The 17,981-nt window shown below is 49.7% G+C and overlaps 1 protein-coding gene across 1 annotated transcript; it reads left to right on the top strand.

Moving 5' to 3' along the window:
• Nucleotides 1-239: 239 nt before the first annotated feature.
• NLGN3 (neuroligin 3) lies at nucleotides 240-16,284 on the top strand. Its single transcript, XM_018043873.1, has 5 exons — nucleotides 240-1,013; nucleotides 2,666-2,815; nucleotides 9,070-9,255; nucleotides 12,922-13,711; nucleotides 14,349-16,284. Exons 2-5 carry the CDS (start codon nucleotides 2,695-2,697, stop codon nucleotides 15,190-15,192), a joined length of 1,941 nt encoding a protein of 646 aa, XP_017899362.1. The 5' UTR covers nucleotides 240-1,013; nucleotides 2,666-2,694; the 3' UTR covers nucleotides 15,193-16,284.
• Nucleotides 16,285-17,981: the final 1,697 nt, after the last annotated feature.

Genomic DNA, 17,981 nt, shown 5'->3' with positions numbered 1-17,981 from the left:
CACTTCCTAGCTGTGTGATCTTAAGCAAGTCACTTTGCTTCTCTGATTCTCAGCTTCCCCATCAGTGAAACAGGAATAAAGATAGTCCCTCCCTCACTGGGGTGTAAGGCTCAAACAATATGGCAGAAGTAGAGTGTCTGGCACATGGTAACCATTCGGGACATGGTAGGAGCTGCTACCATCATTCCTATCTCTGTTTCTCTCTCTCTCTTCCTCTCTCTCTCTCATGTCCTTTTCTCCTTTTCCCCTTCCTTCTCTTCCCTCCCTCTCTGGCTCTCTTTTGATCTCCGAGCAATGCTTGCTGCTCTCAGGCCTGGTTCCTGTGGGCAGGAACCCCATTTGCCATTACTCAGAGCAGGTCCCAGCGAGGAAAAGCAGAGGGAAAGCTTCATCTCCCATTTTCTCCTGTGGGAATCAGGATCAGTTGAGACCCAGCTTGAGCCTGCCCACTGGGCCCAAATAGCTTAGGGCTAGGGTCCCTGGCTCTGCCCTGACAGCTCACACCTGTAGCCACATGGTGGTGATGCCGCCTCTCGCCCTTGGTGCCTGCCCCCACACTCCAGCTCAGCTGGCCTGTGTACGCATGTGCAGCCCCTTCCACCTGGGAGAAGGCCTTCCCCTGAGATGGTCTCCAGCTCCATGCCCTGGCCCACCTCCTGCTGCCTCCTTCCTAACTGGGAAGGTGGTTGGCTGAGACAGGCTGTTGGGGACAGAGAGGCAGGTAGGGAGGTGCAGTGAGGCCAGCACAGCAGGGGCCTGCAACACCATCATCCTGATGAAGGTCTGGGCCTCAGCCCACCCATTCCCTCAGTTCTTGCCATCCCTCCTGCCTGTCCTGGGCCCAGGCCCAGAGCTGGCTTGCTGGGCCACGCTGCAGTCATGCTGTTTTTGAATTCTCTCTCTGTTTTGTTCTCTGTTCTGTGCTGTTGTGTCTCCCCGTGTCTGGTCCCCAGGATCCGGCGCTAAGAAACAGGGCGAGGACTTAGCGGATAATGACGGGGATGAAGATGAAGGTATTTGGGGGCTGCAGGGCGTGGCGGCTGGTGCATGGCACAGAGCCCCTCCCCCTCTCAATGGGGAGAAGCCCCGTCTGTCTGTCTGTCTGTCCGTTGGTGTGTTTCTGTTCCTGTACGAGGCCGTTGGGCTGTTCATCCATCTTTGGCCTGGTCAGCCACTGGGAGTTCCAGGGTGATGGACACGGCTGGCGGGAGCAGGGGACCACGAGCAGAGCCACGGGGTCCCCCACTGCCCGGAGACAGATTCCTTCCCCATCTTCTGTGGTTCCTGGGCACCTGCCCCGACTGAGCAGCAGGGAGAGTGGAGAGAAAGCAGGACTGAGGAGGGCGGGGGCGGGGTGGGGAGGTGAGGAGAGGCGCAGAGGAACTTGAATGGCAGGAGCCCCTGTGTTTTTGCGGGGAGGTTGGCTCCTGGGAGGGGGAAGTGAGGAGTGAGGCAGTGATGACCGCAGGGGCTGGGGAACAGCGCCACCTAGGACCTCCTTGGCCTTCGCCCAAAAAGAAAAAAATGGCCTGGGGTCAGGGGCTGTATTAGGTTCAGGATGGCCACAAGAACCAGGCTGAAACACCAGGCTGAGGCCAATACGCCACAGACCAGGCAGTGGATGGCATAAGATCCTTGGGTGACGGTTGAACCAGTCTTCCTTCCTCCTCAGGAAAACAGGTTGTGTTTGCGGCAGCAGAGAGCATTCCCTTCTACCTCCATGCCCTGGCCCCCACCCCTGGGGGCCACACAGCTCAAGGGGGCCCACTGGTGGCTGGTAGGGTGTTCTGGGGCAGTGGGGTGCAGCCCAGCTCCCAGGCCGGGGGTGGGAGGTGTGCTGCAGGTCTAGGCGATCAGCCCTGTCCCCAGTGGGACAGTCACGGCTTGGGAGCAACCGCTTAAAAATCCCTTGCTGAGTGGCCTCTGTGGAGGCTCCATCTTCACCTCAGAGCTGACTCGGGGTGCGCTCTCTCATTCTTAGTTCTGCCCCACCTCTTCCCCATCCCCAGTGTTTGCAGCTAAGTCTGCCTGATGTCCAGGGAGAATGGGGTAAATGAGCACATGGTTGAGAAACCATGTCAGTAAGGTCCCCCTAACCCCATCTCTGCCATTCTCTCCCCTGTCCCCACATTTTCCCTTGTTCTCTTCCTGTGCTGCCCCTTATCCCCACACCTCTTGTCTCTGTCTGCACTGGGGGGCCAGCTGCTGCCAATGGCCGTATTTCCATGTAACTGGTCTAGCCTTGGGGGTTTCAGGGCTCCCCAGCCCCTGCTCTCTAAAGCCATGTCAGGTCCCAGGACTCCTGGGTGCCCAGGGCAGGAACTCACTGATCCAGCTAAGGGACCAGCCCTTTCTCTTCCTCCTGCCCTCTGTCCCCCAGGGCTCAGCCACCGCCTCTGTAGAACTCACTGTATCAGGCACGCCTGGCTGCCTTCAGCTGGGAGGCACTTGAAACCAGTCTTTAAAAACATCACCAGAATCTGACTTTCTCTGGCCGATGGCCCAAGCTCTGGGCTGAACAGCCCCCTGAGTCCTGCCCTCAGAAATGGCAGTGGTGTCCTGGAACCTGGGATAGCTTTGCTGCCCGCACCCCACCCCAGGGCTGGCGGGGGTGGGGGAGGAAGGGCAGCCTACCCAGCCTGTGTCTCAACCCTTCTCCTTGCAGACATCCGGGACAGTGGCGCTAAGCCTGTCATGGTCTACATCCATGGAGGCTCTTACATGGAAGGGACAGGCAACATGATTGACGGCAGTGTCCTGGCCAGTTATGGCAACGTCATCGTCATCACCCTCAACTATCGGGTTGGAGTGCTAGGTATGGTTCCCTGTTGGATGCCTAGAAGGAAGCCTGAGCTCTCAAAGGAAGGATAGAAGGCTGAGGAGTTGAGAACAAGCCCCTGGGTTCTCTAGCTGGTGCTAATGATGGTGATCACAAGGTTGTTATCCCATGGTTTTACCCAACTGCTCAGAGCTTACGCACATCCCTAGGTCCTTTCCTGGAATGTTGAGATGCCATTCAAAATTCAGTTCAAACTTCACACCTTTTCTTAGGCCTCAAGCTAGGTCTCTGCTTCCAGATTTTTGCATGGCTGAGTTTTGTAAAATCAATTTATTTTCTGGTGTCCTGTCCTTATCCCGACTCTCCCACCCTCGCATCCCTAAACACCCTACACATACACAGATATTCCTTTTAGTCAGTCACACATCTGCACACCCATACACCCTCACATGTCCACATGTCCACATGGCCCGCATCCATCCGCATGTGTCCAGCTATTTCTCACCTCCACAAACATACACACACACATCCCTACATCTACAGACCCCCTCACATATATGCACATTCTCCCACCACCCCATACACACTCCACACATATATTTTCCCCAGCGCACATATCCAGATACCTGCATACCTCTCTATACTCCATATCCATACCCCACATCTACACAGATTTTTCTCACCTTCCATGCGTACGTACACACACAGGTTTTCCCTCCACATCACTGTATCTACATCTATGCCCATATACACCACACATGCCCACCTCATGCTTCCCTCTACCCCCATAATGCACTCTACACAAAGACCCACACCCTGGGTCCATACCCACACCCAAACACTGCACATATGTATATGGGCACAGATGTAGATACAGGGATGTGGAGGGAACCTCTGTGTGTGTGTGTGTGTTTGTGTGTGTGTACACATGGGAGGTGAGAGAAATCTTTGTAGATGTGGGGTATGAGTAAGGAGTATAGAAAGGTGTGGGATATCTAGATACGTGTGTTGGGGAGACTATATGTGTGGAGTGTGTATGGAGTGGTGGGGGAATCTTCTACACATACACAGATCTATGTCCCCCTACATAGCCCACTTCTGTATCCACTCTCCTCTAACATCCACACACATGCGTGTATCCCTCAGCTTCCCTACATAAGCATGAACCAATGTTCCCCTCCCTACACATATAGGAGCCATACATGCAAGTCCACACCTCCCCACCCCAAAGTACACAAATACTACATATATCCCTCATATCCCTGCTTCCACGTGTACATACACATTCCATGCTCTATATGTAATATATGTTCCCTCTTATACGTCCCCCCTTATACACAAACCCACAGACCCCCATGCACATACCCACACATACACACGTACATAAGCACGTATATTCTTCCTATACACATCTAGCATATATATGTCCAATACATACATGTATACATATTCCTACCCCACAAATATACATGCATCCATATACCCACACCTGGTCATCCATATCCATACATGCATACACACTCATGCACACCCCACACTTACATACCCCACATACATACACTACACATTTCTTCTACTCTCTCTACACATATATCTCCATATACTCCTATCCCTTACACCACTGTGCTCCCACACATACACACTTAGTTCTCAAATACCTCCTCATATACACCCTTATCCCCTTCCCCCACATACTTTGTCGCCCACATGCTTATTTTGGAGATTTAGGCTGCCCCTCTGCCCTGTGCCTTCCTTGATAACTGTTAATGCCTAACTGTGGCCAAAGTCTTGAGGTAAACAAGTGCCTCAGAGAGGGCAACCAAGCACACAGGCCTCTGAGGACGCATGCAGCCCCATACCCTTGGAGTGGCACAAAGAAGCCAACTTCCTGCCTAGAGGGCTGGTGTCCTCAGAGTCCCAGTGGGGGTCAGGGCTCTTTGTCAGGTCTGCAGGCCTGGGTGCTGAACCAACAAGTAGGCCTGGCTTCTTCAGGGCTGGTTGGCTGATGGGACCTTATTTTCATATACTTGTGAATATGTGGCTTTGCCTGTCCGAACCTCAGAGGCCCCAGAGCTGCATTTCACTTGTGGGTGCAGTTCCATACACAGAAAGGCCACCTCCTGTTGACTTTCCCTTAATACTGTATGGGATAGCAAGACATCTTTTGGGGGTTCAGGCTGGAGAAATGATATTCCCTGAAAAAAGTGGAGCCTGCGTCCCATTCCGCAGATCCAGATACTAGATGTGACGTATGTGGGGCATCTCCCTGGTCTCTCCACAGTCTAGTGGGCTTCGGGTTTCATAGTTCTGCCACTGCTCCTGTGGCTCTCGGAGTTGCCCCAGACATCATGGCAAGGCTCTCGTAAGCTGTTCTGTCCCATTGAGAAAGAGGTTTGGAGTCTCTGACAGTAAAAATGGTACCATGCAGGTGGCTGTAAACCCACACACTTGGGCTGCCCAGTGCCTGAAAAGTAATGAATATACAAACGTAATCACACACAGATATGCAGGCACACATGCATGGTTGTTGAAGGCCAGAAGTAATTCTGTTACTTTATTTTCTAAATGAGAGTGATAGAAAATGTTCAACTCAGCTGCTTTTAAAAATGATCAACACAAAGCGCCATTCTCTAAGGACCAATGGAAAACACAGAGAATACTAAGAATATGCTTCAGTTCCGAATTATCTGACCAGCTGGAATGAAGGCAAAGAAAGAGTGGAGAATTGGGGAAATGAGGGTAGAAAAGTAAGAAAGGGAAGGAAAGGATGGTAAAGAGAAAAAAGGATGAGAGTGACACAGAGAAAGGAGGCAGAGGAGAGACTCAGAATTTGAAGTGTCACTTGGGAGCTGTGGGCTGCAAGCTCCCTGTGATATCCTGGTTTGATGATTACTTAACAACCCTTCAGTTGCTCTAACCCTTAAGCTTGTGTATCAGAAGTTTTTAACCTTTTGGGGAGTCTTGGACCCCTTTGAAATTGTGATAGAAATGATGGCCTCTTATCTTATCCCAGAAAATGCTTGTGTGCATACACACACACACACACACACACACACACACAAACTTATAGAAATTATTTCATGGATACTACTGAAACTCATCCACGAAATTCAGGTTAAGACCCCGACCACCACCTTACAACCTCCTCTCATTGGCATAACCAGAACAGCACATCTTGGGGTTAAAAAAAACAACGCATTTTTTAAATGTTTATTTTTAAAGAATAAACATTTGTATTCTTTGGACTTAAATAGTTAATGATCAAAATAATACTACCCAAACCTCAGAAGGAGCCATTAAGTAAGATTTGGCCAGAAGTTTCCCACCACCTCCTGTGTGCCCTTCAGTGTCTGCTCTGGAACACAAATGTAATCAATAGGCCACTGATCGGACTCTGGATACATACAAGATGTTTTTGTCTCTTGGCGCCAGATATAGAACATGGGTTTGTCCCTGTTTCTTGGGGATTTTGCTGTATAGCTGAGGCTTTGTTGTTTTGTTTCCCAAAACATGTGACCAGTTTTGGACCTCATTTATATGCATTCATTCACTCTCCTTCCCATCAGCTTCTCTGAGCGCTGAGCCCAAACAGACGGTTCCCTCCAAGGTGCTTCTTTAGACATCTTAGGTGATGCACATATTTTATTAGATGATGTCACAGGCGAGTCCATGGATCCCATCCAAGGCAGAGCGGTATTTATAATTTGAAAAGCCCCCACTGGGCTTGAGACCAACAAAAGAAAGGGACCTCAGCAGGATATAGGATGTGGATATCCCTGGGGCAGAAGAAGTGGGGGCTTGCTGAGTTTTCTTTCAGGTTTCAGAACTGAATCCTACATCCTTGCTCAGGTGCCTTCAGGCAAACTGAAAACCTGGTAAATGTCAAGCCTTGGGTGACATACTATGTGTTTTTGATACAGTATACCAGCTTCCCCTGTCTTCTGTTGCCAAGCAGCTTACCATGTACTGCAGTATAAACTCGGGCCCAGGGAGACTGGCTCAGATTTGCTCTAGCAGTTTATGGAGTTTGGTGTCTCAGCCCTCATTCTCACATGGTTTTTCACTGGATGACTGAGTTACTGGGGAACCAGCAGCAAATGACTGCTCTTCCAAACTGCCAGGTTTTGTGTGTGTTTGTGGTCAGTGACATTTACTGTATCATCTGCCTGAGCCTGTTGGATAGAGCACTTCAAGCGGGATGCTTGCAGTAGGATGGTTGACATGACGTCATCCACAAGCTTCAGTGCCTCTTATCCTGAGGTTCATGGGACCTGAGGGAGAAGAGAGTGATGCTCAAATCCTCCACTCAGCCCTTTCAGGCCTTTGTTCCCAACCCAGGAAATTGGTTCATTTTGGAGAAATCTACTTTACTACATCCAAATGCAGGCTCTCCCTGCTGATTAGGACAGGTGTATTTGACACATTTCACTGAATGATACCTTGGCAAAGACCAAAGCCAAGTCTACTATTGCCTAAATAAGAGACAAGGTAGAAAGAAAATGGGGGAAGGAGAGAGGAGGGAGGGAGGACAGGCAGGCTAAGACAAACACAATGATTTTGGCCGGAGGGTCTCAAGGCTTGGACAGCCAGGTTGGATCTTGGTCAGCATACTTTTCAAGACTTGCAGGAACAACTTCAGCTTGTGAATGGGCCAGACAAGAAGTTGGTTCCCTTGTCTAGAGGCACAAGAGCTCCTCCATTCATCCTCATTCAGGCTTTCTCTAATTCCTTCTCATTTCCTCATTGGGAACCTGGGGCTAAAGAGGTCTTGTGACTAGATCCTGAGAGGAATAACTAAGTACTTTACATACTTAATTGCACCAAAGGTAAATTAATAACATACTTGAAGAGGGTAAAATGAGCTCTTTCACAGTAGCTAGATTCAGAAGGGCTCAAGAAAGACAGTGATGAGGTCTTGTGCCTGCTTGAGTCTGTTTGAATTCAGCTTCTGCCCATGGTCTACCAGGCCCATTGGAGAACTCTCTGTGAACTGATGGACCCTCCTCAAACATGGCCTCCCACAAAGTTGATCCCAGGGGCTGTGGATGAGCTTTTAACTGTGGAGTTAAAAAATACTGACCCAGGTATAGGTTTTCAGTGTGTAAGAGCACCACAGCTATCCACCTGGAAAGAACCTTTCCAAAAGCCTAGGGCAGGAGATGATAGCCTTCCAAGGAACCTAAATATCAGGGAAAAGGATGAAATGAAGCAGCAAGATCAGACTAAAATGGAAGCAGGGTGGGGTGGGGGGAATATAGGACATCTCTGTGGGATAGCCAGCAGGTGGGTGGGAAGGTAGTCGCCATGGCAACAAGTCTCCATAGCAGCAAATCCCAGCAGGTGGGTGGGAAGGTAGTCTCCATGGTGACATGTCTCCTCAGCAGCAAATCCCAGTGGGTGGGCGGGAAGACCTCTTTCTGTGGTAATGAGCTGCACTGACTTCCCCATTTTTCCACCAGACGAAAAAGATGGTCTAACCCAGTGGTTTTCCAACTTTAGCAGGCATCAGAATTACCTGGAGAGCTTGTTAAACATAGAGATTGCTGGGCCCCACCCCCAGAGTTTCTGATTCATTAGGTCTTGGAGGATGGGAAAATGAGGACCTGCCCTGAGAATGAGGAGAAGGGGGCATCTGAGGCCCTGGAGGAAGTGGAAATGGACAAGCTTGGACAGGGGGTGCCAGGAGGGCTTAGGGATTATAGTCTCTTCGAATCTTAACTTCCTCCAGAGACAGAATAAAGGGAAAAGAGAAGTAGCTATAGATGTATAGTGTGCTGAGCACGTCTGATATGCCTATGCTCATTTTATCCTTGATACAACCCTTTGAAGTATTTTGTCCCCATTTTACAGGAGAGGAAACTAGAGCCCAGGGATTTTCAATAAGTTGCCTAAAACTACATGGCCAGTAAATGGTAGAGCCAAGGTCCCTGCTCTTTCTACTCTATCTTGACAGGTGCTAGAGTAGTGTATCAGTTAGCACATCAAGGCAGAGGATGCTGGATACTGGCCATTTACAGTTCCTGCAGTTTAAGTCTCCCAACTGGAGGCATCCCTTTCAGACAGTCTGGAGATCCTGCCTTTCAAACTGGGGAATGAGTAGGAAGTAGGGAACTGATATTTCCCAGAGTGATGGTGCTGGACCTTGCAGAAAAGAGCAATGGTTAATGCTAACTGGGTGAAAAGAGCTACACTGCATGCTCATCCTCCATCCTTATGCCCCTGACAGTCATCGTCATCCAAATGCTCCATCCCTCCACCTTCACTGTCCTTGTGCCCTTTATTGAATTCAGGTTTCCTGAGCACTGGAGATCAGGCTGCCAAGGGCAACTATGGGCTCCTTGACCAAATCCAGGCCCTCCGCTGGGTGAGCGAGAATATCGCCTTCTTCGGTGGTGATCCCCGCCGTATCACCGTCTTTGGCTCAGGCATTGGCGCATCCTGTGTCAGCCTCCTCACACTGTCGCATCATTCTGAGGGTGAGTAGCTCTTGGAACAGCACAAGAACTAGCCAAGTGCTGGCTGCTGACCCTGACCCCAGGCCCTCCAGGCTCCAGGGTGCCCAGCTTCATGTCCCAAGAGCACCCAGGGGAATCAGCAACCCTCACCTACCAGCTCAGTGTCCCTTTGGGGAGAAAGTGAAAGTGAAAGTCATGTCTGATTCTTTGCGACCCCATGGACTGTATAGTCCATGGAATTCTCCAGGCCAGAACATTGGAGTGGGTAGCCGTTCCCTTCTCCAGGGGATCTTCCCAACCAAGGGATCAAACTCAGATCTCCCACAATGCAGGCAGATTCTCTACCAGCTGAGCTACCAGGGAAGCCTTCTTTGGGGAGAAGTGGAAAGGAAATGTTTCTCTAGGGGAAGATGTATATCTCCCAGTGTGAAAGAGGAAAGGAGAGAATCCTATTTATATCTTGAGAAAGGAAGGTTCTCCTTGTGATGTGGGAGTCTTATTGAGGAGTGTGGGAGTAGGATGTCTCTCTCTCTCTCTCTCTGAAGGGACACTGGCTCTTTTTGGGCAGGGGAAATCTTTCTGTGTGGGAAGGACACGTGACGTCGGGTAGAGCTCTAGAGTGGAAATTAGTTTTTAGGTGTAAGAAACACTCATTCTCGGCCTTCATCTCTGAAGAGCAAGTCTGTGTAAGACAGGAACTGCCCTTGACAGGGGAGACGGGACCAAAGCCAACATTAAAAACCTGTGGATGAGCTTTGTCTGAGGGATGGCAAGTTCTTATCACACTCCAGACCAAGCCTCTCCCACCCCCAAGCTGTATGACCCCAGCTAAGGGAGACTTTAAGTTTTAGCCTGATGGGAAGCCTCTGCAGTGACGCTTCCAAGGGGGCCAAATAGACCCTTTTTTGTGTTCAGCAGGAAATGTTCTCTTCATCTGTGGACTATGAGTACATGCTAAGTTGCTTCAGTCATGTCCAACTCTTTGCGAACCTATGGACTGTAGCCCACCAGGCTCCTCTGTCCATGGGATTCTCCATGCAAGAATATTAGAGTGAGTTGCCATGCCCTTTTCCAGGGGATCTTCCCGACTCGGGGATAGAACCTGTGTCTCTTCAGTTCAGTTCAGTTCAGTCGCTCAGTCGTGTCCGACTCTTTGCGACCCCATGAATCGCAGCACGCCAGACCTCCCTGTCCATCACCATCTCCCGGAGTTCACCCAGACTCGCATCCATAGAGTCAGTGATGCCATCCAGCCATCTCATCCTCTGTCATCCCCTTCTCCTCCTGCCCCCAATCCCTCCCAGCATCACAGTCTTTTCCAATGAGTCAGCTCTTCGCATGAGGTGGCCAAAGTACTGGAGTTTCAGCTTTAGCATCATTCTTTCCAAAGAAATCTCAGGGCTGATCTCCTTCAGAATGGACTGGTTGGATCCCCTTGCAGTCCAAGGGACTCTCAACAGTCTTCTCCAACACCACAGTTCAAAAGCATCAATTCTTCAGCGCTCAGCTTTCTTCACAGTCCAACTCTCACATCCATATATGACCACAGGAAAAACCATAGCCTTGACTAGACGGACCTTTGTTGGCAAAGTAATGTCTCTGCTTTTCTATCTAGGTTGGTCATAACTTTTCTTCCAAGGAGTAAGCGTCCTTTAATTTCATGGCTGCAGTCACCATCTGCAGTGATTTTGGAGCCCCCCAAAATAAAGTCTGCCACTGTTTCCACTGTTTCCCCATCTCTTTCCCATGAAGTGATGTGACCAGATGCCATGATCTTCGTTTTCTAAATGTTGAGCTTTAAGCCAACTTTTTCACTCTCCTCTTTCACTTTCATCGAGAGGCTTTTGAGTTCCTCTTCACTTTCTGCCATAAGGGTGGTGTCATCTGCATATCTGAGGTTATTGATATCTTGATTCCAGCTTGTGCTTCTTCCAGCCCAGCGATTCTCATGATGTACTCTGCATATAAGTTAAATAAGCAGGGTAACAATATACAGCCTTGACGTACTCCTTTTCCTATTTGGAACCAGTCTGTTGTTCCATGTCCAGTTCTAACTGTTGCTTCCTGACCTGCAGGTTTCTCAAGAGGCAGGTCAGGTGGTCTGGTTATTCCCATCTCTTGAAGAATTTTCCACAGATGTGTCTCTTACATCTTCTGAATTGGCAGGCGGGTTCTTTACCACTAGCGCCACCTGGACTGTAAGAGCCCTTTCTACCTCTGAGAGGCAAAGATGAGCTTCTCAAAATAAGTGTCCTTCTCTAAAGTAAGGAAAACCATGAGAGAGAACACAGTTTTTCACTGAAATCCACCTTATGAGTTAGTGATATTCTCACAGGAAGACTTGCATTCTCTCTTTGAAGAAGGCCTGTCTCTCTCAGGGAGAAAAATCACCTTTTCTGACCTAGAAATTCTGCCTCTGTCCCTCCAGAGACTCCATGAGGGAAGACTAAGGTGGGAAGTAGACAACTTAAAATGTGTTCCTAGGTGATGGTATGGGAACAGGAATTCCTTTTCTCCATCAAGGAGAGTGAAGTGACGAGTGGTGAAGGTGCCTCTGTCTGGAAAGAGGAACAGTGCCTCCTCTGATTGGGGACTATTTCCCTGGGAGGAGAAAGCCTTTCTTGGTGTGGTGCTAATTCTCTGTCTCATAGTGGGCCTGTGTCCCTGGCAACCTGGCTGCTTTAAAGATTTATTCTCTCTGTCTTTCTGTAATTGATTAATGGAGAATAATCTTTAAAAAAATGAGGCTTTCTTATGTAGTCATCTATATTTCTCTCCCTCTCTTTTTTACCCATGCAGACTCTCTTCAACTCTCTTTCTTTCTCTCTCTCTTTTTTATGGCTATGTCATATGGTATACAGGATATTAGTTCCCTGAACTGGGCTCAAACCTGTGGCCCCTACATTGGGAGCACAGAGTCTTAACCACTGGAGCACCAGAGAAGTCCCATAAACTCTTTCTCTTTGAGGAATAGAATGTGCACCTGTGGGCCAGAGTTTCCCTTACTTGGGAATGTTGAGGTCAGAGAAAGAATGATACCTTTTTTCCATAGAGGGGAAGAATCATCTACATTTTGAGTTTGGGGGACTGGCTCCTTCTTAGCAAGGGGAAAATCTGGACCTGAGGCATCAGTAGCTTCAGGAAAAGGAAAGACCCTGTGGAGACTACAGTTTGGGAGGGCACATGCCCTGGAGACCTTCAGACCACAGGGCCTTTGCCCTCAGGAATCCTTCCCCAAACTCCGAGAACGTGAAACTCTCTCCTGCCTGCATTTCTCATCCCTCATGAAAAAGACCCCTTTGTGGTGGAAGCGCCAGCTCCCTGGTGGTGTGCTGGCACAGAACTGGGCCCAGCTGGGCAGGAAGCAAGAGGGGAAGAAAAGGAGAGATAAAGAGAGGGAGCCTAAGGAAACTGATGTCTGGGACTCAAGGGGTTAATTCTTCCTAGCATTTCCTTAACCCCAAAGTTACCAACCACCATCCTAGAATGAGGAGACAAGAAACAGGCAGGGGAACAGTCAGGAAAGGAGCCCAACAACCCCTCCTCTGGTCCTAACCCATTGTTCCAGCAAAAGGGTTATTCCTTCTTCACAGCCCATTCAACCCAGAGGGCGACCTCAGTAAAAAAGGAATGAAGAGGTGTTTGATCTGTCACGATGATCTGACTTGGTGCTGTCTATTTTCTAAGGGCTTTTCCAGAGGGCCATCATCCAAAGCGGTTCTGCTCTGTCCAGCTGGGCTGTGAACTACCAACCGGTGAAGTACACCAGCCTGCTGGCAGACAAGGTGGGCTGTAATGTGCTAGACACAGTTGACATGGTGGACTGTCTTCGCCAAAAGAGTGCCAAGGAGCTGGTAGAGCAAGACATCCAGCCAGCCCGCTACCATGTGGCTTTTGGCCCAGTGATTGATGGTGATGTCATTCCTGATGACCCAGAGATTCTCATGGAACAGGGCGAGTTCCTCAACTATGACATCATGCTAGGTGTCAACCAGGGTGAGGGGCTCAAGTTTGTGGAAGGGGTGGTGGACCCTGAAGATGGTGTCTCTGGCACTGACTTTGACTATTCAGTCTCCAACTTTGTGGACAATCTGTATGGCTATCCTGAGGGTAAGGATACCCTGCGGGAGACCATCAAGTTCATGTACACAGACTGGGCAGACCGTGACAATCCTGAGACCCGCCGTAAGACGTTGGTGGCACTCTTCACTGACCACCAGTGGGTGGAGCCCTCAGTGGTGACGGCTGATCTGCATGCCCGCTATGGCTCGCCTACCTACTTCTACGCCTTCTACCATCACTGCCAGAGCCTCATGAAGCCTGCTTGGTCAGACGCAGCTCATGGGGATGAAGTACCCTATGTTTTTGGTGTCCCTATGGTAGGCCCCACTGACCTCTTCCCCTGCAACTTCTCCAAGAATGATGTCATGCTCAGTGCTGTTGTCATGACCTACTGGACCAACTTTGCCAAGACTGGGTAAGGAGAAGGTGGGGGTTCTTCTACTTTGGGACCCTAGCGTGCCCTCCCCTCTGCTCCTCTACCTAAACCTCTTCCATCATCTCCCTTCCTAAAACAGTCACCAGATCTTGATTGATAACCCCTTCATCCCTTTCTGTACATCCTCTTATCTAGTCTTTCATGCCATTTCCTTCCCTTAAAAATTTTTGTGGAGGTTCAGAATTTGGTCAGCAATAGGATCAAGCAGGAATGAGAATTACTGGCATAACTATGGGATTCGAGTTTAGATGGTAAGAAGCCAGGTGAAGTGGGAATAAAGTACATTCAGAAAGCCTTTAAAGGGCTCTTGGAAAAACTGAGCAGCTGAAAAGATGAATGGATGCTCTGTAACTTGTGAGAAGAAGCGTCCTATAGCTTGATATCAGAGGATGGGTGCAGGGGAGGATGTGATGGTTTCCATGATGCCATGGGCAATAGGAGTTCAAGGTCTGGGGAAGATGAGGGGTATGGACAGGGTGAGGGACCCCAAAAAAGATGGAAATGATAGAACATTCTGGACTGGGGAAGGGGTTTAGGGCTGAGTGTTAAAGGAAGAATCTGGGCCTTTTCCTCATTACATAGAGTGGTGACCCCAGATTTCCATGTGGTATTTCAGGGATCCCAACAAGCCGGTCCCCCAGGACACCAAGTTCATTCACACCAAGGCCAACCGCTTTGAGGAAGTGGCCTGGTCCAAATACAATCCCCGAGACCAGCTGTACCTTCACATCGGGCTGAAGCCAAGGGTCCGCGATCATTACCGGGCCACTAAGGTGGCCTTTTGGAAACACTTGGTGCCCCACCTATACAACCTGCACGACATGTTCCACTACACGTCCACAACCACCAAAGTGCCGCCCCCGGATACCACCCACAGCTCCCACATCACCCGCAGGCCCAATGGCAAGACCTGGAGCACCAAGCGACCAGCCATCTCCCCCGCCTACAGCAACGAGAATGCCCAGGGGTCCTGGAACGGGGACCAGGATGCAGGGCCACTCCTGGTGGAGAACCCGCGTGACTACTCCACTGAATTAAGCGTCACCATCGCTGTGGGGGCCTCCCTCTTGTTCCTTAATGTCCTGGCCTTCGCTGCTCTCTACTATCGGAAGGACAAGCGACGTCAGGAGCCCCTGCGGCAGCCCAGCCCTCAGAGGGGAGCCGGGGCTCCTGAACTGGGAGCTGCTCCCGAGGAGGAGCTGGCAGCGCTGCAGCTGGGTCCCACACACCACGAGTGTGAGGCGGGTCCCCCCCATGACACCCTGCGCCTCACCACGCTGCCTGACTACACACTGACCCTGCGGCGCTCCCCTGATGACATTCCACTCATGACCCCCAACACCATCACTATGATCCCCAACTCCCTGGTGGGGCTGCAGACATTGCACCCCTATAACACCTTTGCCGCAGGGTTCAACAGTACTGGGCTGCCCCACTCACACTCCACCACCCGGGTATAGTAGCTCTAGCCCAGAGCACAGCCTATATCCTGATTCTACCCCTCCCAGATCCACAAAAACACATGCACACATGCACACACACACACACACAGACACATGCAGACATCTATGTATACGCACGCACCCACACCCAACAGCAGACCCACGTGCACAAACATAGACAGATATGGACATGCACCCACATGTGCAACAACACAAATAAGGAAGTAAACCTGAACAAGCCCTTCAAATGGAGACACACATGAGTCCTTGGGAAGCTGAGGACCCATGGAACAGCAGCTGAAGCCGGCTCCCAGACCTGACCACAGACACTCCCAGGGAGCCTGAAGCACCAGCTGGATACCCCTTGGTGCTCGCCTTCCGCATCTCTTGGAACTGCACCACCCACCAACTCCAAACTTGGGAGCTTTAAAGAGCAGAGTAGCTCTTTCTCCCTTAGACTTGGTCTTTTTTCTGGGTCTCGTTTTTGTTGATTTAAAAAAAAAAAAATTGGAACAAATGCTTCTCCAACCCATGAGTGCAAAGAGGCTCCGGAAGGGAGGGCTCCAGGCCCAGGTCTCTCTGGCTTTGGAACTCCCATTGCTCACACAATGACTGAGAAACATGAGCCCCAAGAAAGAAACAGATTCGGGCAAGACCATGGGGGAGAAGGAGGAAGGGGTTGTCACTGGATGGGGTTGGAAGGCCATAGGGGACAACTCACCAGCCACCTCTATCTCTGTGGAGGGCTGTGGAGACCACAGGTGACCTGCGTTCCCCAGGAGCATTGGCCTCCCTAGACCAGGGGACCCCAGATTTGGTGAACGAGGTTTTGTGGAGGCCATGTCATTATTGGGGGCCCTGGGTGTAAGCTGGGTCCTACCTCTGCCCTTGGGGTAATGCTATCAGAAATTCGCCCCATTTTCTTTAGAGTCTCTTTCGTGTATGTCATTTCTCTTTCAAAAAGACGGTGTTTTTTTGTTGTTGTTGGCTTTTTTTTTTTTAAAGAAAAGTTCTTAAAACACTAACGGAAACCCATGGAGTTTGTCCTTTGTAAAAATTTTAAACACAGTGTCTTGATATAAAAATAAAAAATCCAGTTAGCACTCCCAACCTGCCTCCCTTGCACAGGCCTTGCCCCGACAGACCTCCTGGCAGGGCACCTCTGCGGGTGAGGACTCACAGTCTCCCTCAACATCCTGTGCCTTTAAGCTGATACAAGTCTGGGCGGCTGGCTGCTGACCCCCTGCACGAAGGCCTCTCAAATCTTAATCAGGTTGCTGTCCCCACCCCCACCCTCACCCCCCAACGCTCTGGGTTCCTGCGGCTGAATTCTCGGGCCTCCTAATGAAACTGCAAAAATAACACTTCCTTCTCCACTGCGCCATGGCTTCTGCGGCCACCGCCACTGCAGCCCGCTGCTGGCTCTGCCACCATCGCCACCACCCTGCCCTCGTCCTGGACGACTGGGAGCTGGGACGAGGTCCGCCCTCTAATATGCTGAAAATTCTTTTTCATGTCTGAATCCAGTGCAGCATCAGATATGTGGACTCCCTGGCCTTGGGTGACTGACAGAGCAGGGGCCCTCTCCTCCCCAGGGATACTGGTTTCCTGTTCTGTGAATTAGAATTGGAGAAGTCACTGGGGCCCTGGCAGCATTTCTCTCCAGGACTGTGATCAGTGGCTCCCTGTCAACCCTGGGGGACAGATTCAGTGGGCTCCACAGAGTTAGCATTATGGTATCTCATATTACCCACACTGACTTGAAGGACTAAACCAGGAGTCTGCTCCTCAAGTGTGACAGTTAGGTGGGGTTGCTGACTCCTCAGAAACCAGGAATAGCATTCTTCAGAGTGTCCCTGATGGAATGAAGGAGATGAACCAACACAACACGATGACGTTCAGAGGGAACAAACACAAGGTAGTAAAAAGACCAAAACCAAGAACTAAATACTAATATGGTATGTGGGGACAAAGGAGATTGGCAATGATTGACTTGACCTAGGTTAGTTAAAAAAAGAAAATAGAACTGGGGGGAGGATGTCAGGGTGGGTCTTGAGTTGGATGAGTCCCTAATGTAGAACTGGTTTTCTCCTCCTTCCCTTCTTCCTCTCACCCTATTCTTTCTCTTCTTCCCCCCATCCCTTCCTTCTTTCTTTCCAAAACTAACTTGGATACTAGCACATAATAACAAAAATTTGGTATGGAGTCACTGGGAAGTAATCGCAGTCTGAGTTTTTTAGAAGTAAGCTTAAAGTCATGTAGTCCAACCCACTTATTTTATAACTGAGGAAATGGGCTCAGAAAAACACAATGTCACAGTGTTAGAAACAGACCTAAAATGTAGTCCAGTAACATATGACCTTCCTCATGGTCCTCAGTTTTCTCCACTCTACCTAACATTGGTTAGGACTTTGAAAACAGTAATGGGTCTGCCCTTGGTCAACACATTTTCAGCATATGTGGAAAAGCTAGAGAGGATCTGGAGAAGAGCAAAAACAATGTGCCAAAGGACTAAGTTGTTGTTTTTTTTTTTTTAATTTAGAAAGGAGGAAGCGGATGAAATAACATTTAATAATTGTGGAGCACCTACTATATGACAAGTGTGACATATCATCAAAAAATCAGGAGGTATATCATCCCCTAAATCAGGACAGAACTGAGTGATCTGTTCTCTATTTCTTCTGAGAGTGATTGGGGGAAAGATTAAGTTAGACACAAGGCAAAACTTTGCTGTAGATAGGAGTTGATCATGGCATGTAGTAAATCCTCAATAACAGTTGCCAAATTGAGTGACTAAGGGAAGCAAT

Source organism: Capra hircus (genome assembly GCF_001704415.2).
Source record: "Capra hircus breed San Clemente chromosome X unlocalized genomic scaffold, ASM170441v1, whole genome shotgun sequence".
NCBI classification, from domain to species: domain Eukaryota; kingdom Metazoa; phylum Chordata; class Mammalia; order Artiodactyla; family Bovidae; genus Capra; species Capra hircus.
The sequence above is the reverse complement of the archived record's forward strand: the minus strand, read 5'-3'. Positions and strand labels throughout refer to the sequence as shown.